This window comes from Dasypus novemcinctus, chromosome 24, assembly GCF_030445035.2.
Source record: "Dasypus novemcinctus isolate mDasNov1 chromosome 24, mDasNov1.1.hap2, whole genome shotgun sequence".
NCBI lineage: Eukaryota > Metazoa > Chordata > Mammalia > Cingulata > Dasypodidae > Dasypus > Dasypus novemcinctus.
The window spans coordinates 47,886,827-47,909,363 of NC_080696.1; the positions used below are offsets into that span (position 1 = coordinate 47,886,827).

The 22,537-nt window shown below is 55.2% G+C and overlaps 1 protein-coding gene across 3 annotated transcripts in view; it reads left to right on the forward strand.

Moving 5' to 3' along the window:
* HNF4A (hepatocyte nuclear factor 4 alpha) overlaps window positions 1-22,537 on the forward strand; it is a 59,949-nt gene that overhangs the window by 20,820 nt on the left and 16,592 nt on the right. For 2 of the 3 annotated variants that reach the window (XM_004468932.3, XM_004468933.3), the window contains exons 1-3: window positions 12,072-12,370; window positions 16,181-16,355; window positions 17,336-17,430. In XM_004468932.3, the coding sequence (XP_004468989.1) occupies window positions 12,256-12,370; window positions 16,181-16,355; window positions 17,336-17,430 (385 nt within the window). In that variant the 5' untranslated portion in view covers window positions 12,072-12,255. Of the gene's footprint in view, window positions 1-12,071; window positions 12,371-16,180; window positions 16,356-17,335; window positions 17,431-22,537 lie in introns of those variants that run through there. The other variant, XM_004468934.5, reaches the window with a different exon arrangement.

Here is a 22,537-nt window from a genome sequence, read left to right on the forward strand (position 1 = left end):
AAATAAGTTGACCATCTAGGTGAGGGTTTATTTCTGGGCTCTCAATATATTCCACTGATTGAGGTGTCTATCTTTATGCCAGTACCATGTGGTTTTGACCACTGTAGCTTTATAATATGTTTCAAGGTCAGGCAGTGAAATTTCTCCCATGAAGCTCTGCTTTTTTAGAATGCTTTTGGCTATTCAGCTGCACTTTCCCTTCCAAATGAATTTGGTAATTGCTTTTTCTAATTCTGTAAAGTAAGTTGTTGGAATTTTGATTGGTATTGCATTGAATCTATAAATTAGTTTGGGTAAGATGGACATATTCATAATATTTATTTCAATCCATGAACACGGAATGTCTTTCCATTTGTTTAGGTCTTTTAAAATTTCTTTTAGCATGTTTTGTAGTTTTCTTCATATAGGTCCTGTACTTCTTTGGTTAAATTAAGTCCTAGGTATTTGAGTCTTTCTGTTGCTATTGAAAATGGAATTTCCCTTGATTTCCTCCTCAGATTGTTCAGTACCAGTGAACAAAAACATTACTGATTTTTGCACATTGATCTTGTATCCTGTGACTTTGCTGTCGTGGATACTTTAGGATTTTCTAAATACAGGATCATAAGAAAAAAATTACAGGATCATGTCATCCGCAAACAGTGACTTCCTTTTTTCCTATTTGAATATTAAGCACCTATTATGCATTTAATTTTAAACTGTTCTAGGTGTGGGGTATATCTATGTGTAACTTCAGATTGTGATAAATGTTAAGAGACTAAAGGGGTGGGGCATGCGGAGAACCTACATAAAGTAGAGGAACCCTCCTGGAGAAGGTGACAATTAAGCCGGATGTCAAGGACCTTTCTTTGCCAGGCAAGCAAAGAATTGAGGAACCATTTTCCCGGAAGAGGGGGAAAGATATGCATGGGCCCTGAGACAGGGAAGAAAAACTACAGAAAGGCCACTGTGGCTGCAGCCACTTGGGATAAGGGTGACTGGGATGAAATGAGGGTGAAGGGGTGGGGGTATAGATGCAGGGCCCTGTAGGGCCTTCAGCGCCAAGGCAGGAGTTCTGGATTTTATGAGTTTTATGCCAAGTGCGTAGGAAGCCATGAAAGGTTTCAAAACGGGAGGCACCTGACCCAGTTTATGTTTGTCCTGGCTCCTGGAGAGAGGGAGGAGTGGGACCGGGCAGGGTTGGGGTGGGGGCAGAAGAGAAAGGAAGAGTTTTTTTAAACAAGAGATAATGGCCTGGACAAGGCTGGCAGTGGTAGAGACAGAAAAAGGAGGAAAATTCAAGCTACCTATTGGCTGTAGCCAAGACTAGATTTGCTGTTTGATTGAGGGAGCCCCAAAGATAATAACTCCCAGGTTTTTGGCCGAAATAACTAGGATGAGGGTGGGATGATAGAATATATCAAATAATGTTGATATTATTAGGATTCTCTCTTGACAACCGAGGAAGGGTAAGTGAACTGCCCTGTAAGTGGAGTCCAAATTCATTTTTTTCCCATTCTCCTGACCCACATACTGATTTTTATAATCAGGGGGGAAGCCACAGTAAATATTAAGATTTGTCAGTGCTCCTGAACGCAAACATGGACTTTCACGTGAAGCTACCTGCATCTTTCGGCAGGTAGCTGGAAACAGAAATCCGGTTCTGTTTCAGAAAATTGCGAAATTAGTTTCGCAGAGGGTGACACGGAAGCGCGGAGCCCGCCTCGGGGAGCAGGTGTTTCAATCTTGCGTTCTGATTGGTGCAGTGGCCCATGTGCTGGCGTGTGATTGGAGGGAGGTTAGCCTGCCCCCGCGTGCTGTGATTGGTGAGCGTGCCGGGGCGTCCGTCAGGTCCCGTGATGGGGGTGGGGATTGTCGTGCCGCCTCCGCCGTGCTTGGGGAGCCCCGTGCGGTTGCTTAAAGGTTGCTGAGCGCCAGGTCCGGCCTCGGCCACTGGGAGGAGCTCGAGAAGCGCCGACGCGACCTGTGGGGCCGGTGGGTTCCGGAAGCCTTCCTGCTCGAAAGCCTCCCTCCTCGGCTGCCCGGCAGCCCCGGGGCAACGGCGGGAGAGGGCGCAGGGGCTCCTGCCCCGCCAGGCGGCCACGCTCCTCTGCACAAGCCCCCTCGACCTCTTCCGCTGGCTCCGGGCCCCGCGGAGAACATTGGCCATCCCGAGGGGTGGGGCTGCGGGTTCGCGAGGGTTCGCGAAGGTTTGCGAAGGCCCCCGTCTAGGTTACAAAATTATGGAGCCTGTCAAGTGCGACTCAGCGCTCCCCAATCCTCCATCCCCACCTCGTCTGCACCCTCTGCCCGCTTCTGAGTCCCTTTCCCAACGACCCTCCACTGTGCCTTTAAGGTCCTCAAAGAACTTTTCTGAGATAGCCCCTCCTTGCAGCTTAGATTGTCCCAGCCAGGTAAGGGCAGCCGCAAAGACGGTCCCCTGCCCACACCCAGGAGCTAGCCCATCCCGCTGTTGCATTGTCTTCACTGCACTTGACCGTTACTTGAAATTCACTTCGTGTTTTTAATTTTCTTTACTTGCTTACTGTTTTTAAAATGTAAGCTCTCGGAGGGAGTAAAGTTGCCCGCACGCAGTACAGGATGTCCTCTCAATTAACTTGGAATTTCAGATAAACAGATTTTTTATTATAAAAATATAGTCCATGTAATATTTGGGACATACGTATTCTAAAACGTTATTTGTTGTTTATCTGAGATGCATGTTTAAGTGGGTATTCTGCATTTTTATTTGCTAGAACTGTAGCCCCTTGAGGGAGGGACCTTGCCCAGTGCATTGGCTGCTGTATTTCCAGCCCCTAAGGCAGTGCACACAGAAGGTGCTGACTGAATGCTGGATGATTGGGTGGTTGAATTCCATCATTCTTCCATTCATTTATTCATCCAACCCATTCATAGTAAGTATCAGCCAGGTCCTGGGAATACAATGGGAAATAGGACACAGTCCAGTGGAGGAGACAGGCCATAACCACCTGATTAAACTATGATGATGTAAAGCAGTGGGGGCTGTGGAAACACAGGAACAGCCCCCAGCCCTGCCTGAGCTAGGGAGGACTTCCCAAAGGAGGATGACTAAGATGGGCTCTGAAGGTTGAAGACCCAAGGGAGGTGACATGGCAGCTGTCCTTGGCAGGAGGCTTGGCTTGTGCAAAGGCCAGAGATAAGAGAGGCTATGGGGTTCTGAAAGCTGCAGGTGGTTGGGGAGGGCAGGAGTGCGGGCGGGTGGGGCAATCGGAAAGAGGTGGCTAATTCCTCAAATGGGTCCTGGACAGGCCTGGAGTTTCCATGGAGACCGCCTCCCACCATCCCTGAAATCTCGCTGTGACCAGTATTAAGAGATTAGCTCTGCCTGGCAGGGTCCTGGGTGCCAGGGTAGCGATGGAAGCTCTCTTGAGGATGAAGTCTTTGCCTGCTGAGGGAGATCCCATAACTCCAAGAGGAGGATGTCAGGCTGGGGCCAGGACTTCCCCCAGGACACCCCCAGGTGTGGTCCTGACTCCACAACCACCTGGAAAGGACTGGGTGGTGGGGGAGAGACGTGGAACCAAAGGGAGCAGCCCAGATTTTGGAGCAATGTGAAGACCCTGTACTCCCAACCCCCAACCCAGGAAGACCCAGAGCTCCCACGGGTGGATGACATTCTGGATAAAGAAAGGACCCAGGTTCTTCAACAAGGTGAGGGGAGCCCCAAGGAACCTTTCCGGGGTGCTCCAACTTTCCTGAAAGTCTACCTAATGGCTGGCTCTCTGATCTCCTTCATTTTGCATTTGGGGAAACTGAGGCACAGGGAGGGTCAGCGATTTGCCCAAAGTCAGTGAGTTGGTGAACTGAAGCAGTCGGGAAGTCAGAAGGACTCACAAGTCTACCTGGGCAGAAAACATTTGGTTCAAGCCTCACTGCTGTCTCTGCCTGCGTTTCCAAACCTTCCTCCCTGACCTCCAGCAGTGGGAGCCCCTCAAACTCCTGGTCACCCGGGCCTGTCCCAGGGGCCATGCTTCCCTCCCTGCCTCTCCTGCTGGCCTCCCCTTCCACTCATAGCTGGGGGCCTGGTCACTGTCCTGACCTCCCCGTCCAGGGGCCAACCCCTTGCTGGTCACCCACTAGATGACTTTGGATGTTTTTGTTCTACTCTTCAACCCCTCTGTGACTGGGGGGGCGCGTGGACAGTCTGGGCACCTGATAACCGCCCCCCCCCCCACTCACCCCCTGCCCCAGGCAGGCCAAGCCTGCACTAGTGAGATTTAGACCAGGCCCCAGAGCTGCCTGCAAGGCCACGTGGGGGCGAAGGACAAACGCTGGCGGAGTGAGGCAGAGGCGGTTCAGACCGGTTGATGCAGCCTGCTGAGCAAATGACCTTCTCTCCCTGAGCCTCAGTTTCCTCACCCGTGAAGGGGGACAATCACAGTCCCTTTCTTTCTCTGAGCTCTGTCTCAACTGTTATGGAAAACTCTGCAGGCTATGATGTTAATTGAACAAAGCAAGATGCGGGAGATAACCACGTAAGCCCTTAGGTGCTGCTTGTCCATCTGAAGAAACCTTGGAAAATGCAACAGGAAGAGAAGTGGTTATCTGTGGGGGAGGGGCCAGCGTGTGCTCAGGGGTGAACATAGTACTGATTCAAAAATAAAACATGTTTAACAAATTAGATGAAATATCAAATAATAATAATCACGTGTACATCCGTAAGATGACAGCTGTGTAGCCAAGACTTGAGATCTGTGTACTAGGAGTTGATACCAAGGAACAGAGAAAGCCTGTGTCCAAGTTACCGAATCCTTGGCCTGGAAGGGCCCTTTATTTTAAGCCAATCTCATTTGCCAATAAGAGCAGCAGTCCTGGGTCCCAAGAATCAAGAGGTCTCTCTGTGCAGACACCCTGCCAAGCCCAGGCTGAACCTTGTCTCATGGAATCATGGGCATTCTGACTATGAGGAGGCAATTGTCATTCCCCTTTCACAGATGGGGAAACTGGGGCCTGCTGGCACTGGCGCTGGCAAGTTACAATAAGTTACAGAACTGGCCTGCACATCAGGGCCCTTCCAGCTCCAAATTTCAAGCCCTGCTACAGGGGGTCTCCATCTTGGCTGTACGTCAGAATCACCCGGGAGCTTTAAAAAGTACTGATACCCAACATCCAGCCCTTCACCCCGAGATTGGATCACTGGTCTACGAGGGGCCCTGAGCATCAGTATTTTTACAAGGTCACCGGGTGATTCAAATTCAGCTCCAAGGTTGACTTTGTTTTATGCTTAACACCTTCTCATAAGGGGAGGTCAAGGCTAGGGAGGAAAATGGCTTAGCTCAAGGTCACATGGTGGCTAGACCAGAGCGGGGACTTGGCTCCAGCAGCTCACGCAGAGTCTATGTGCAGGTAAGACACAGGGACTCCTTGGTGTCACACAAGGCTCCGTGGGCCCTTGGCTTGTCAGATGGGATCAGGGCTGGTTTTCCATCCCATTCGGCTGGGTGGCCAGGGAACCTTTGTGCAGTGAGTAACTTGTACAACTATATGCAGTGATCCTCGCCTGAGTCTCACCTACCTCCAGGCGGTTTCCTGGGGCCCCTTAGAACAACGGCCCTGGCATGTGAGTTCATCCCTTACCCTCAGACCAGGGCCTGGGCCGGGCGGAGGCTCCCCATCATCCTGCAGGCCCCGTGGGGGCTGGGCAGGCCATGTCTGACTCCCAAGGTCACCCCTGCAGATAAAGCCAGGAACACAAACAGGAGGGCAGCAGCAGCAGCGGCCTCAGCCCAGCAGGCGCTGGCTGGTGGGAGCCCCCCCCCACAGGGAGGCCCCGCCCGCACAGATCCAAGTCCTCTTGGCTTCCTTCCTGATCATTCTCCAGACCATACCCTCTACCCTACCCCCCGAGCCTTGTGGCATCTCCCATCATTCCCTGCTTTCTGACCAGAACAACTTGCACGCTCTTCCTGCCATCACCCACCACATTCTCCACCTCTGGACGCTCCCTCTCCCCAGAATGCCACCACCTCCTGGAAGTCCTCCCTGACTGCTCCAGTCCAGAGAGAGGTCTTCCTCCTGCTAACTCCCTCCTCCAACCCTCATAGTCCGTGCTGTCCATCAGGCCCAGCTACGCCCTGGGATGGGGCTTATTTCATAACCGGGCTGGCCAGCTTTCACTGAGCACTGTTCTAGGCCCCAGAAAGGCAGGGTAGGCTGGTGGTTAGGAGCATGGACTCGAGCCAGCCTACAGGGCTTGAGTCCCAGCCCTTGTTTCTTATAAGCTGGGTGAGCTTGGGCACACAAGTCCACCTCTCTGTGCCTCAGTTCGTTGATTGGTTAAATGGTGATGGACACTTCCCTTCCCCTCCAGGGTTGGTGTGCCGGTGAATGGATACCACCGTAAAGCCCCTGAAGCAGCTTTAAAACGCCGGCCCTGGTTTTCATTGCACATAATCCATCCCGTTTCATCCTCGTGTCAACCCTGCCAGTTAGGTATTGCTGTTATCCCCAGTTGATCGGCGGGGAAGCTGAGGCTCAGAGAGGCCGAGAGAGTGGGGGCAGAGCCGGGGGCAGGCCTGAGGGTCCTGTGCCTTTCTCTGTGGCCTGAGATGGGTTATAACGTGGAGCTTTAGGATCACGGCTCGTGGCTGGCGGTTCCAGGCCCTGGTGCCACCTCATCCCCCCCAGGGGCCCCCGGGCTCAGGGCCAGGTGGGGCCCCCTGACTTGGGCCTCCTGGGAGCTCTCAGCACCTCTCTGTTTCCAGCCTGTCCTGGGAGGGAGTGGAGCGCTGCGGGGAGGGGCATTTTCAGAGCCGTCTTGTTCCCTGGTGTCCTTCAGCGCACATGGCTGTGTCCCAGAGAGAGCCCTTGTCTTCCCCATCCTGGCTGGACACCCACGATGCTGGGGGTGACTCTGACTTCGGGTCATTTTTCCTGCCCCCTCCCCCCCTTTCTGGCCTCCATCTCCCCATCTGGCCAATGAGGCGGTGAGGCTGGCTCCACTTTTCAAGTGAAATATTGAGGAAAATTGCCATCTACACACCCGCGGGAAGCAGGGTGTGATTGGAGAAGGGAAGGGCCACGCACCCTTGGCTTTCGGGAACCTCAAGGCCCAGCTCGAAAATGCCCACCCAGAGCCGCCTGAAGGCCCTCCGACTAGACGCTGCAGGATTCTAGACCCAGGCTCCCCGCTCCCGTTTCGCATCGCTGTTTGGGAAGTTCTTCCCCCAGCTACCGTTATCTCTCTTTGGTAACAGAGCAAATTTGCTCAGGGCCCAGAGCAGGGCCAGCAAGCAGGCTGTTGACTGTTGAGCAAAACCTACCCCGTGGAGAGCGGCAGAGGCAGCTGCTGGATGTGCGTGGGGAGGCCAGCGGCCTCTTGCATAACCCAGCAGGCCTCCTGCCCACCCGGGCCTTTTCAGGGTTAGGGGTGAGGCAAACCGCAAACTCATGCCCAGTTAATTTTTTAAGGCAAAATCAACAGGCTGAGCAATGATTAGCAGGCAGGTAAGTTCGTCTTAATCGTGCTGAGGAAGGAGAAGAAGGAGGTCTGCAGGGGCCCGGGGATGGGCCCAGTTATCAGTTAACCACACGAATGTTGTTTCCTTCCAAACCCACTGGCCTGCGGCTCCAAGCCCCCTCATCTTCCTCTTGCAAACAGCGCCCTGGCAACCCAGAGGCCTTCAGTCAGGCAGCAAGAGAATGGTCTGCACCCACGGTCCGCGGGAGGTGCTGCTGGGACCCACAAGGGCAGAGATGAAGCCGAGTAGTCAACTCGGAGCTTGTTGGCTCCCAATTAAGACGAGGCTCATTTGGCACCTCTGCGTGACCTTGAACAAGTCCCTTCCACTCTCCGGGGCTCACTGGGGGCCCAGGTCTACAGCTGAACCTGTCGCCCGCAGTCATGTCTCCGTCCATTCTGTGGGTGGGCTGCCTGAGACAAAACCCCCCCCAGTCTCGAAGTTCTGCGAGGCTATGATCTGATTAAGCCACAGTGGCCCGTACCAGGGTGCAGAGGGTGCCATGAGCAGTGTCGAGGAGGACACCAGATGCCCAGGAACGGGGGTGTAGGGGGCCTACCTGGTGTCTGCCATTGGTAGCAGCAAGCATCAGATCCCGGCTGGCGGATGGGAGGTGGTGGTCCCTGTCGGAGGGCTTTGGCCTGGTAGACCCAGTTGGCCCAGGACCCTACCCCGGGGCCTTGGGAGCTGCTGAAGGAAGCACAAGGCCAGGCCTGCCTCGGACCAGGTGGCAGCCTGGACTGGAGTTTGGTCAGTGGTTGGGGACCTATATTGTGAGATAGTTAGGACTTTGTCCACAAACTGGAATTTGAGATTTCAAAGGGGCGAAAGCTGAAGGGCCCTACCCCACAGTGGAGATGGCTCTTGGCTTCTTTCCCCCACGACTTTTGTTCTTTGTCTTGATAAGTCAGGGTTGTCCCTGCACCACCCAGGTAGTGGTGGAGGGGAGGCGGGGAAGCGGAGGGAGAGCAGAGTGGTGAGCGCCAAGGGGTGGCCAGTGTCTGGAGGGTGCCCCTGAACGTGCCACGTACCCTGGGGCGGGGCCCTTTGTGTCTCAGGTCCCTGAACTCCCCGCAGTGAAATGCTCCAGAATGCTGGGGCCCCCACGGGCATCCCAGGGAGGTGGCACTTAGAGGGGTGAAGCCCTCAACTCTGGGGTCAGACTCGAGTTCAAATGCCAGCGCCTCTGGTTACCATCTGTGGGAACTCGGGCAAGTCACTGAGCTTCAGTTTTGTCATCAGTGAAGGAGGGGTGACAACATAGTCTCTACTCTTTTGAGCAGAGAAATTGGGAAGAGTAGATGGGCCTAGTATAGAATTTTCTCTCTCTAAACATTAGCCATTATTACAATGTTTTTAAAATGACGGGACCACTGTCCACCCCAGAGGCTTGAGCTCCCTGCCCTCAGCTCTTTCTCCAGGACCTGTGGCTGCCCAGGGCAGACCCACCAAAATCCCTCCTTCTCTTCCTAAGAGCCCTGTTTCTCCATCGGGACATGAAGGAGCTGGGCCTCTGGGTGAGCTCTGAGGCCCCTGTCATCCTCCAGGGTGCTGTCCTTTGCATTGGGTGGGGCCCAGGAGCCCCAGAGGGGCAGATATAGAGCAGCTGCAGAACCGGTGCCGTCGAGGCCAGTGTTTGTTTGTGGCTGGGAGGTCGCCCAAGCAGGGGTCCTGATTTCCAACAGCACACGTGGCTAGGGGTCAAAGAGCCAACAGCCAAGGGCAGTAATCACAGCTGCTGTGCCGTATGACCACACGCGCACCATCCCTGCTGAGAAGGTAGCAAGCCCTTTTTCTGACTATTACTAAGGCTGAGAGAGGTCCAGTCTGAGGCCACGGAGCTTGGAGAGTTGGCAGAGCCTGGATTTTGAGCCAAGTCTGTCTTACTTCAAGGCCTTGCATTATGCCTCTAAGGGGGGGAGAGGGGGGTGGTGGCGGGGAAGGAGGAGGGTTAAGATACCTTAGAGTATCTTCTCATTTCATCCTGATGACAAACTACAAGTTAGGCCCATTTTACAGAAAGAGAAACAGGGACTTTGAAATGCCATCTTGCCCGAGGTCCCAGAATCAGTAGATCTTATATGTGGCAGGTCTTTATATACAGTATGTGTATCTAGAAGATATTGTTTGAGATTGGCTAAGGTTGGGGTACACCAAGGATGTAATAGATTATACAACTTGGGGTTCGTGAGTGCCAGGATTTATTTCTGGGGTAGCTGGTAATGTAGGTGGGGTGAGCCAGGTAAGAAAGGGGCTTCTGGAATGCATCTCAGGGACAATGGGTCACGCATGCTGTGGTTTGTGGGTTTCGTAGCCTGTTGGGTGCAGATGGTGCACCTAGTAGTTCTTGTATGTAATGGATCACATATGTGGCATGGCCTGGTTGACCCTCGTTGGTCATAGACCTTATTTAATTGAGTCTAAGATGTCACTGATGGAAAGCTGCATTGTTTCAGTACCAATTAAGCTCTGATGTGCTAATGATCACATCCCATTTTCAGAAATGTGCAAAAATGTGACTTGAAATTGCCAAGATGCCATCCGCGTGGGTCACGTGCTGTGCATGGTGTGGGAATGGCTGTGTGTGCCCTTACAGGTGCCAGGCAGACCGCGGACCCCTGGTCTATGCTATTGGAGGCCCCTCCCAGAGCTGCTCCCCCTTCTCCCTGGAGTTGAGGCCTTGAGTGTCCGCCTTCCCTTCCCTCCCAGCTCAGTGCTGCACCCAAGACTGCTGGGGCCCAGGTTAGATGGCCGGGGATTGGGGGAGGCGGGAGGAGCCCACCAGGTCTTCTCACCTGGCCCCCCTTATCTAATCTCAAAGTGGTAGTGGTGGGGGGAAACTTCTACCTCTCTTCCTTGGGATCTTCTCTCCTTGACCAACAAACAAACAGTTGGACCAAGTCGTCTCCCCATTTAACAGATGGGAAAGTTGAGACCCTGAGAAGAGAGGTGATATAAACAAAGTCATCTGAACAATGACAGAGCTACTTCCTAAACCTGGGTCTCCTGACTCGCAATCCTGCCTCTCTTCTCCTCCAGAACAACTACTATACCCCTCTCCACGCCACCTACCCTTCCACACACCAGGAACAGGATTTGGGATGATCTCGGGTCCCCCAGAGGAGAGAATACAGCTACATAGGGCAGGGAGGGGGCCACCAGTTAGTGGGGAAATAGGAAGAGGCTGCCTCATCACGCCAGCACACACCCCTCTCCACTGATCTGCCCACTCATCGAGTCACCCACCCCCTTACTCATTATTCGCTCTCTTCCTAAATCATTCATTCATTCACTCATTCATTCACTCACACCCTCGTTCGCTCCCTCACTGATTCACTCACTCTCGTGGACAGGTGGCCCTGAGTTCTCTTTGACTGGCCCTTCCCAGCTACAGGCCCGTCTCTTCTGCCCTTGCTCTCTCCCTTCCACACCGTGACTTTACCTCCCCAGCTAGATTGGGAGCCCTGGAAGTTCTGTGGAGAAGGCGCTGAGGGCTGGAGGCTGTGAGAAGAAAAGGAGGGAGCTGTGAGCTCGCGGGCGCAGGGCCCACTGCCTAATTCGGAGGCCCAGTCCACAACAAAAACGCGGGGCCGCTCGTTCAAAAATCATTAAGCATTTCAAGGCGGTGACAGCAGAGCATTAAACAAGCGTGGGGACCCCTGGGTGACCACACAGCTGCGTGCCACGCCCGGGAAGCTTGCCTGAAGGGAGATGGATGGAGGCTGACGGGGGACCAAAAAGGGATGCAGAGAGGAAGGGGAGGGGGAGGAGGAGGGGGAGGGGCGGTCACTAGGCACCCCTGCTGCTCTCCTTGGGCCTTCTCATTTCACACTCAAGCCACCCTTGGAGGTTGATGGTGCACTTTACAGAGGAGTAAACTGAGGCTCAGAGAGGGAATCATTCACCCAAACTCACAGGATCAGTAGGTGGTCGGCGCCTGAAGGCAAACCCAGGTCTGTGAGTCTGCAAGCCCTGTCTCCTCCTGCCCTGGAGGGGTGGGGGCAAAGGCAACGGGAGGAAGGGACAGGAAAGCAGAGGTGGTGTCTGCCGGCTAGGAGCAGCTGGGGGCCAGGAGCAGCTGGGAGCAGGGGCTGGCAGCAGCCATCCTGGGGTCATGGCGAGCAGGGGAGGAGGAGTCCCAAGACCCCCGTCTGTTCTGGCCCCTCTAGGAAGCCCCGAGAAGAAGAGGGAGGTGGGAAACTGGAAGGGAATGAGAAGGGCTCCCAGACCAAGGAGCCGAGTGGAATTTAGGTTTCTGACTTCATGGGCCATGAGGCCCCTTTATCTCTGCAAAGGCAATGATTTGGGAAGTTATTGAACTGGGGTGTCTTGGAGGTGGGCTGTTTGCATCTGAGTGTCAGTTAGAGTGCCCGATTTTGGGGTGACACCGACTTGGAGGGTGGCCGAGTTCGGGGTCGGTTACTGGACCCTAGCTGAGCATTGGTGAGTGAGGGTCCTCACAGATGTGATCGGTGTCAGTCAGAAACCAACAAACGGCCAAATCCCTGCGGCCCCGCCCAGCCTGTCCACCAGTGGGGGACCTGATTAACCATTAACACCACCCCTCCCCGCCACGGCCTCCACCCCTGCGCCGAGGCCAGGCCCAGACTCCCGGCGGATCCTCCCAGAGGACGGTTTGGAACGCAGGAAGGCAGAGAAGGGCCCCTGGGAGCAGGCAGTGGGGGGCGGCGGGTGGGGGCCGGGGCTCGGCCCAGAGCCGTCGGGGTGGGCATCCTGGGCAGGGCGCGTGGCCGAGGAGGGGCGGCAGGGGAGAATGCGCCTCTCCAAAACGCTCGTCGACATGGACATGGCCGACTACAGCGCCGCGCTGGACCCAGCCTACACCACCCTGGAGTTCGAGAACGTGCAGGTGTTGACGATGGGCCATGGTAGGTGGGGGCAGGTGTGCCCAGGTACGGGGCGGGTCATTGGCACTTCGGGGAAGAGCAGGATAGAAAACAGTAGTGTGGCCCTTTAGAGCCAGCACAGGGCTTGCCACGGTGCGCTAATGTGCCCGGGTACCGTACCCAGAGGCATTCTGGGCGAGGAAAGGCTTGCGGAGGCAAATATCCAGCACAGGCAGACCCCGAGTGTTCTTGCCAGGCGCTTCCTGTCCTGATGCCTCAAAGCTGTTCCTGGTCGCCGTGTCACTGGGAGTGCGGCGTGATGGCGCGCCCCCTCTTGGTGTGCAGCTCCGGTAACTCAGCCCCACGCGGCCCCTCCTTGAACCCTTTGGGCCTGGCTCCAGGGAGATGGAAAGGGGTGTCCTGTCCCTCGAGATGGTGGATGGAGGCATAACTGCATTTCAGGGTGTCTCTGGGGCTCTCCCGGGGTGAACGCCCCGCTTAGAGGAAACGGAGTTCTCAAGGGAAGTTTCGCTAACTCCGAAGCCAACTCAGCAAGTGTATTGTGTGTGTGTCAGTGAGGGCAATTGTGGCCCTCCTCTTGGCGTGCACACGAATATCCGTGTCAATGTGTGTGTGTGTGTACTGTGCCCGCAATGTCCATTTGCATATTTGTGTTCATTTATGCGCGCGTGTGTGTCCCGCGTTCGTTCCATTTGCATGTGTACGTTGAGTAGCCCTGCGTGTGTTCTCTAGGAGGGGTCTGTGTTTGTCTCGTGTGTGTGCCAGTGCCTGCGTGTGTGCGTGCGTGTGTCTGGACGCTGTACACGTGCTGTGGCTGTGGGGCAGTGACTGTTTGGGGCCATGTGTGTGTGCCTGTGCTTTCTGGATGGCTGTCCTGCCTGGGCTTTTTGCCGAGTGTGTGTCTGCACCTGCTCCAGTGTGTGCGCAGCCCCTGGGCTGGGGTGAGCCCTCTCTGGTGTACACAGTGATGCAGGCACAACGTGCGGGTTTGTGATGTGGCCCTTCCCGTCAGCAACAGGACCGTTTGTCTTGGAGCAGGTCTACACCTCCTCTCCCACCTCCCTGCACGCACACCCGAAGGGGGTGGCCCGTCCTCCAAGAGAGAGGAGGCCTGGGAGCCACGATGCTCCTGAGGGGAAGGGCCCCCAGTCCTGGGCCCGCCTCACAGGAGCGAGGTGTCCGTTGAGCCCCCCTGCCAGCCGCCTTCCTTCCAGGGCTTGCAGCCGCACCACTGGGGCCAGGCTGGGGCCAGGCTGCGGCCTCAGCCGAGGTCTGTACAGCCGTGGTTGGCACAGCTAGAAAGAGGAGGCAGCGGCCGGGCAGCGCCAGCAGCACAGCCCACCATCAGGTTCTCTAGGCTGCTTGCTCGCCCCTGCTGCCCACTCACCGGGGGAAGGTGACCCGGGCACACCAGTGCCCCTCTTCTGGGCTTGTGTCTTCTACAGAACGGGCGTGATCACCCCAGGCCGGTTTCAGGGGTGTCTGGGTATCGCACAAGGGGCCGAGGGGAGAACATGCTGGAAATGGTAAACAAGGAGGCTGTTCCTAGGCAGGCAGTAGTAACCCCATGGCCACAGCGACAGTATATGCTGTCACTTCCTGGCCACCGCCCAGGTCCCCATTCCCTGAGGCCCCATCCCCTGTCAGAGCCTGTGCCTCCAGCTCCCAGGAATCATGTGCTCCTAAGGCAGAGGCCAAGCCCTGGCCCTCGGCTTGGGGGACCCAGAGGCAGGACAGCCTCCATCTCTGGAGCCAGGAAGAGCTGGGTTCAAATTCTAGCATGGACACTTCCTTCCTTGATGAACTCAGCAGCCCACTTTGCCTCCGTGAGCCTCAGTTTCCTCAATGTAAAGGGGGATATATAATAGTGTTGCCTCCCGGGGCTGACTGGAGGATTAAACAAGATAAGGCACCTGGGAGCTTAGCCCCGGGAGCTGGCCCCTGTCCCCACGTGGGTGGTCTCAGGAAGTCTGAGCATCTGTAAGAAGGGTCTGCAAGCCCCCTGGAGTTTGAGGTGGTCCAGGGATTGGGATTATGGGAGGTCCTCTTGTATCCTGGGCTGGTGGCTCACAGGCTCCAAGGGTATCTCCCCCACCCCTGCCCCCAACTCAGAAGCAATGGCAGCGGGGGGGCTTCCTTATCAGAGGCCCCAGCAGACACCCCAACCTGTGCAGCGCTGGACACAGCCGTCCAGCAGACCAGGGCTCTAAGTGGGCTCTGCCACTTAGCGGCGGAGCCATGACCTGGGCGAGCCTCTTGCCCCCTCGGAGCTTCTGTGTCCTTACCTGGCCAGTCGGCTGACCCCGGATGAGCTGGCCCATCCTGTCCAGGATGTGGGAGCTCGGTCCCCACAACCTCCACCTGAAGGGCTGGGACTTCTGGGGTCAGCCCTCCCTGGGGGCTGGGGGAGGGGAGAGGGAGGGGGAAAGGGCACCAACGTGGCTTAACAATTACCCCCATCTCCAGGAATAATTCACCAAGTGGTGGGGGGCGGTGGGTGCGCTCTCCAGGGCACACTCGGGCGTCAGGAGATGTTCAGCCAGGCAGCGGCAGCAAGGAGATGCGGTGGTGTGCAGTTTGCATGTGGAGGCTGGAAGTCAGCTGCCCTGAGAATTTTCTTCTGCAGAAGAGTTTTTATTGAACAAACAGGGAGATAGTGCTCATGATGTGCCAAGTACTTGACACGTCTTACTTCACCGCATCCTCCTGGCAGCCCTGGGGGGCTATAGTGCTCTCTGTTTTACAAGTGGAAAAACCAAGGCCTGGGAGAAGGTCAGTAACTCAGCCAGCAGCACACAGCCAAGAAGCAGGGGACCTGGAGCTCGGGGCACTTAACACCAACCCGCCCCTCTGCAGTTCTTAACAGAGGTTCCCTGGGGTAGCCAAGGACTGATGGGTTCAGGATTTCTCTGAAAAGAGTTTCTGTGTGTGATATGCACGTGCTCATAGTTTTCTGGGGAGATGGTCCACAGCATTTGTCACATTCTCCAAGGTGTGGAAGATTTCCTTTTAAAAATGAGGTTCAGCTGGTGACTCTAGATATTTTTTAATGGAAAACTACCAGACCAGTCGAGCTGCTCCCTTCACTTAGGGAAACTGAGGCACAAAGGAAGGTGAAGCAAAGAAAAGGAGCTAGGCCAAGGTCAAGTGAGTGGTAGCGTCAGCCACAGTGCCCAGGAAAGGACTCCTGGGACCCAGTCTAAGATCTCTGTTGCCACTCTGCTCTTAGCCCCCCTCCTCACATTTATATGCCTGCTATGGCTTTTGCCTTGGGGACAGGTGGTATTCGAGCTTTCCCCACATCCTTGCCAGGTTCCTCCCAGGAGGGCAGTTGTGCATGTCCTCCCTATTCCCTGGAGGAGTCTGTGGGGTCCCTGGGCACCACGGTGAGCTCTGCCCAGCCCAGGTTACTCGGAGAAAAGTGAGGGACAGGACCTGGTTCTGGGGAGAAGCCCTCCCACAGATCTCTCTTCCCAGGCACTCTGGAGTTTGTCCACGTCCTCTGCCCGAGGAGGTGGCCAGGTTGTCACTCCTCCTAGAGAATGCTGGAGCTTGTGGCCTCCACGGGGAGAAGCATGTCCTCACACACAGCTCTGCGAAGTCAGCGTCACAGCCACCCCCTGTGTGTAGATGCAGAAGTGAGGTTCCGCAGGACTGAGGGATTGCCCAAGGTCATTGAGGGAGGAAGTGATGGAAAGGGGATAGAACCCAGGTCTGGCTGGTGTCAAAGCCCTGGGAAGGTCCCTGAATCTAAGCCATCGAGACAGCAGGGCCTCCTGGAGGTGGCTCTCTGCCCCTCCTGAGACCTTGCTCCCTTCTCTTCTCGCACAGACACGTCCCCGTCAGAAGGTGCCAACCTCAATGCGCCCAACAGCCTGGGTGTCAGCGCCCTGTGTGCTATCTGTGGGGACCGGGCCACGGGGAAGCACTACGGGGCCTCGAGCTGCGACGGCTGCAAGGGCTTCTTCCGGAGGAGCGTGAGGAAGAACCACATGTACTCCTGCAGGTGAGGAGCCCCCCACCGGGCCTCCAGGTCTGAGCCGGCCAACAAGTCTTCTCCCATGCTAGCTCCCAAAGGCATCTGCTCTTCAAGACCTTTGAGGCTGCTCTGGTTTCTTAGGTCTTGAGGACTCAGGTTGGAACGTCCATTCTGGGAAGTCCATTCACTGATGATAAGGTTACTGGCTGCCCTTTATTGAGCACTGACTCCCTTGCCAGGCGCCCTCCTGAGTCTTTGCCTGCACGCCTGTGTTTAACCATCCTTGCCAGCCCATTGAGCAAACGAGGACCCGTGAGGCTTAGGATCGAGCCTCCTTCAAAGCCTCAGAGGGCGGTGCACTTCCCACCTGGTGCTTCTCCCGAGGCCTTGGAGATACCACCTTCATAGCCATCCCTAATAACAATCCTAAAATAAGAGCAGTGGCCAAGTATGAGCACTTGCCAGATGCAGATACCATGCCCAACTCTTGACATGTATCGTCTTATTTTCACTGGCCAGCACCTCTCTGGGGTTTTATTCCTGCTTTATAGGTGGGGAGGCTGTGGCTTCGAGAGGGCTCACCGAGCTTGAACCAATGGCAGAGCCAGGGTTGACACTCAGGGCCCTACCCATGACAGCCGGGCTGCACGGCCTCTACCCAGGCCCACCATGGGCTCTAGGCTCTCACAGGATGGGATGGTCATGGCAGCATCCTGGTACTCAAGAGGCTAGAGTTCTCAACTCAGCTCTGCCACTGATGGGCTGGGTGGCTCAGGGCCACATGTTACCTCTCTGAGCCTCAGTTTCCCTCTTCTAAGCATGCCAGGGCTGGACTCTTCAAGAATCCATAGGGCCTTTCCAGCTCCTGGTCAGTTAGCATGGGAATGCCTGGGATGGAGGGTTAGCGCAAGGAGGCTGGCGGTCAACCAGATGGTGAGGGTCTTACCCCCTTCTTGGGAGGAGGCAGGTTGTCCCTTCGCCATCCAACCATCCAAAGCCCTCCCCAGATTTAGCCGACAGTGCGTGGTGGACAAAGACAAGAGGAACCAGTGCCGCTACTGCAGGCTCAAGAAGTGTTTCCGGGCTGGCATGAAGAAGGAAGGTGAGCCTTGGCCCCCCACCCCTGCTACCCCACCCATCCCCACAGCTTCCCAAGAGTCATTTACAACAGCAGCCACTGACTTTATGACTCAGGCTCCCGGGTGACTGGCTTAAGAAGAGAAAGCACTTGCTAATGCCTGAGAGGAGGGAGGGCCTAGAAATCTGACCATAGGGAGCGGCTGGGCTTGGTCTTGAGAAAGATTTGAAAAGATAAGCTCGTACTCTCAGCTACTCAGCTTCCCAGCAACCACCTCTCATGGCTGCCTTCACCACCCTAAGGCAGCCAAGATGGGTGTTTTTTCTTAATATAATATTTCAAACATTAGGAAAAGTGTAGAGAATGATGGAACAAACAGTCGGGGACCCACCATCTTAATATAATATTTCAAACATTAGGAAAAGTGTAGAGAATGATGGAACAAACAGTCGGGGACCCACTACCCAGACTTAGCAAATGGCAACAGCAGGGAGCTCCAGTCCCGAGGTGTCTATCCCAGGGACACATTGTCCTAATTCCATTAATCCTCCACCTTGGGTATCAGGTGAGCTCTGAAGTTTTCACATCCTAGGAAATGGGAACAAGGGGTTGTCCTGGGTGGAGGAGGATGGGAAGACAAGAGTGTAGCATTTATTGAGGTGTTGCCAGGCCTCCTGCTCTCAGCAGCAACCAATCCCTCCGTCAGGCGTTTTCCAGGTTTGATAGCTCGTTTCATTCTCATGACAATTATGCATGGCTGGCACTATTATTATCCTCCCCTTCTGATGGATGATGGAAATGAAGTCCAGAAGGGTTAAGCAACTTTCCCAAGGCCTACAGCTGGTCAATGGATGATCAGAGGTTTGAACCCAGTGTTTTGAGACTCAAGTTCAGTGTTGTTTGGATAACACCCCCCAACTCTCCTGCTTGATGCCCTCCAGACCCAGATATATTGGAAATTGTTTTCTGCCCAAGCTTCGAAGCTCAACGCAACTTGAATTCATTTTCAGGTCTCCTCATTTCTTTTCTTCCCTGACCTCACCTTTCCTAGACCAGCCCCAGATCTTCACTTCTGCCCACAGCTGTGCCACACCAGCCAACCCCTTGGTTGAGTCCTAGACAAGCACAGCACACCCCACCGTGCCCCAGAAGCAGGAACCTGGGACCCCAGCTTGTCCTGGGCCAACTGAAAAGGAGGGGAAGCTCGGCTCTGTTCTCTGCCTCTGAGCCCGTTTTCTCTGCTCCCTCTGCCAGAAATAATACCTTTGTGTCCCATCCCCGCAGGGTCTTAGTTTGAGCTCATGAGCCCTGTTGGAAAGTCTGGGCCTGCTGACCCCAGTGAAGGAGAGGGTGGTCTCCAACGCTCCCCCACCCCTGCACTAAACACGATGATCCTACCATCCAGACCTCAGTCTTTCCCAAGTGGAGGATTTCAAGCTACAAAATGCCCCTTCTCGCCCCTGTTCCATTTTCAGAGAGGTTGAGCCCCTTTCACCAACTCTCACCTCCAACTTGAGAATACTTTGTGGAATGAGAAATGTTCTGAACAGGAACCTCATGCCATCTAAACAACCAGAACCAAGAAACGGATAGGGAGCTAGCAGCCTAAGAGCCTGTCAGTCATGGCTCTAAAAGATGGGCTCTCTTATCCCAATGGGCTAAGATTTTAGGATTCTGTGGTTGTCCAGAGGAATTATCCAGAGTGTATCTGTGTTTGAGAGACTGACTCTTTCATGTTGAAATGTCAGGCCTTGTGACAGGCAGGTGACAGAGGGGTTGACTGCTTCCTGTCACAGCTGAGCTGAGCAGATGGTTGCCTACCTGTGTGAACTGGTCCCGTGAGGTCAGTCTTCATATGCCTCTTGTTAAATGAACAGAGTCATTTCCACATGTGTAACATGGGGGACGTTCCCACCCCTTCTGGACTCCAGATTTCCAGTCTATAAAATGAGGATTTGGACTGATGTTCCCTCTTAGCTCTATGCATCTAGCTACATGCTTATCAGTATACATGCCCAAGGGCATACCTCCCTTGTTCCTTGGTCCTCTCATCGAGCTGCCACTGAGCCAGCAGTTCCCATATCTGGGTAGGTGCACACTCCAGGACCTGTGGCCTTAGCTTGGCCTTGGAAATAGCCATTTGTTTCTTGGCCCAGGGAGGTGACGTTGTGCCAAGAGGTTAGGAGTAAAGTTGGCCAATAGAGAGTGGGTATGGGCTGGTAAACGTTGGTGACACATGCATTCACTTGGCTGCTTTGAGAGTGGGCCATGGTTGCAAAGGGTTAGTTGCCACTGTGGTTAAGTTCTGGGAAGTAAGGTTATTGCTGGCTCTACCTAAGCCTTATAGTCCTTCTTCTATGCCGGAACATTCTCCAAGCTAAGAGAAATTCTCAATGGAAGTTCACTGATCAGGAGAGTTTGGACAAGTTTTCATTTCTCTACTTAGCTGGCCTTAGACAGGTTCAGGTACTAAAGCTGAACGAAGTCCTTGAGGATAGGAGAAAGTGTGAGCTGCAAATGTAGGATTTATAGACCAGATGGGTCCATAAGAAGTTCTCAAATCCACCCTCTCCTACTTTGCAGGTGGGAAAGCTGATGTCAGACGGGTGGTGTGATACGTCAAGGGTGGAGTTGGGGCAAGGACTCAGGTTCCCCAGAGCAGAGCAGACACCGAGCTCCCTGGATTGAAACTTGGAGAGACTGGCTTAGGAGGCATCTTCTCTGGCCTAGCTTCCTGAAACTTCTGTCAGCCACAGAAAGGGGTTCCTCATCTCCCAGGCCTGTAAATCTTGGCCAGAAGATTATTCCATGGTGGTTTCCTGGAGGGACTAAGACTCTGGGGAGAAACCTGGGGTTCAGTTGGCCAAACAGCAGGCTGAGACTTTTTCCCACAACCAGGGGCCAGGGAGACAGATACCTGCCTGGGGCTCAGCTGTCAGGCCCAGGGAAATGGCCGGGTTCCTGGCATCTGAAGCCCAGCCCTGGAAGCAGGACCAGGGATGTCAGAGGTGCAGGCTGGTGACGAGCCAGGGGCCCTGCTCGGAAGCCCCGACCCAGCCCCCCACCGGCCCCCACACAGGGGCTCTCTGGGAAGAAGGCTCATCCTCCTCTCCGCCTCTGCCCCGGTCGGTTAATATTCAATAGAAGTTACATTAGGTCCCCGACCCTGCTAATACTGAGCAAACATTTGGAAAACATCATTCCGTGACTGAGCTCGCGCCGGGCGCTGATAAGGCTGGCCTAACCTTGAGGAGCCTATCCGCAGTTGCTGACAGCAGCCCTTTTAGGCCGCCCGCCTCCGCTTGGCGCCCCAGTGGGTGCGGGTGGCCTGGCAGGCTGGGCCGCCGCGGGTGGGGCTGGGAGCTGTAACGGGGGCTGGCAGCCTCCGGGGCGCTGGGGCAGGGGTGGCCGGCGGGGGCTCGGGGGAGGAGATTTTCTTACCTTGGGGTCTCTAGTCTACCCCACTGACTCCCGGGCTCTGCTTGGACGAGCTGAGCTTCGTTCTCAGCAACAACCCCACGATATGGGAAACCAAGGGAAAGCTGAGCAGTTGGATGGTCGATGCTCCCTCGAGGAATAGGCTGCTGGTAAGAGTTGGAGCTTGTCTCATCCAGTGCCTTCTGTCATTCCTGCTGTAAATCATTATTGAGCACCTACTGTGTGCTAGGCCCTGCTCTAGTTGTTGGACCCACAGCAGTGAAAGAGAGACAGATAGTAAGGAAATTGAAACATAAGTATTCAGGAGTGCCAAAAAGAACAACAGAGCAGGGCTGGAGGCAGAGCGTGGGGGAGGGACGCCATCTTAGGTTGGACAGGGAGGCTGTCTCTGAGGAGGGACGCCATCTTAGGATGGACAGGGAGGCTGTCTCTGAGGAGGGACGCCATCTTAGGTTGGACAGGGAGGCTGTCTCTGAGGAGGGACGCCATCTTAGGATGGACAGGGAGGCTGTCTTGGGGGAGGCGACATGTGGGGGAACATGAGTGAAGTGGAGAAGCTAAGCCGAGGGGGAAAGAGAATTCAGGGCGAGTGACCCGCAGCTACAAAGGCCCCGAGGCGGGTGTCATGTCGCTGAGGAAGAGCAGGGAGGCGGGAGCCAGGAAAGGGGCCCAGGAGCAAGCGGGTCAGGGTCGCGTGGAAAAGGGGGTCAGAGAGGAAGCTGGTCAGGGTCGCGTGGAGACTTGCAGGCTGTGCTGAGAAGGGCAACTTTCCTCTGGGAGAGATGGGGGGGGCACGTCCCAGCAACACTTTAACAGGATCGCTCTGTCTTCTGAGGGGAGGAGCAAGGAGCCCAGTGAGCAGGGCCTGTGCTGACCCCAGGGCGAGGGTTTGGGGCCCGGCCCAGGGTGAGAGCAGTGGAGGCATCGAGAGGAGCAGCCATTTTGTAGGGAACCCTGACGGCACTGCTGGTGGCTCCAATGTGGGATAGAGAGAGAGGAGTCCAGGAAGATTCCCAAGGTTTGGCTCGAGGACTGGAAGACTAAACTTGCCAGTTCCTGAGAAAGAAAATATTGCAGAGCAACAGGTGTGGGAGGGAAAGGTGAGAGGGTTCAAGGTGGGGAAACTGAGGCTCAAAGAGAGGCTCTAATTCCCACAAGCCCACGCTGAGTGAGTGGTAAATTCCAGATAGGAACCCAGGGCCCCTGCCGCCTCCTTTTCCCTCATTCGGGTTCAGCAAAGCCTCGTGGCACAGGGCGGCCTCCTGGAGCATCCATCTTACATCCCAGGCCAGGCCTAGCTCAGATGGGGTAGATCCTGGTGGACAGAGGCCCTGGACCCCCAAATTCCTGGGAGAGCGCCAGGGGCAGGGCAGGAGGGAGACAGAGCTTTGCCAGCTCTGAGCTTGGTCGGGAGCAGGCGCAGCCCCTGCTGATGGAGGGAGCCTTCAGGGCAGGTGGGGCCCCCAGATGCCCTTGCCCTCCCACCAGTGTTCAGGACCCCACGGCCCACCCCCGGTCACCCAGAGCCAGCCACTTTGCTGATTTTATACCCCTTTCATCTGGGAAGAAAGGGAGGGACCCTTTTCTAACACAGAGCTTGAAAGCATAATCTAGTTGGATCCCCGTTTCAGGGTCCAGGACCATCTTATGCCCTCTGCCAAGTCATCATTGACTTGCCTGCCTCTGGTGATGG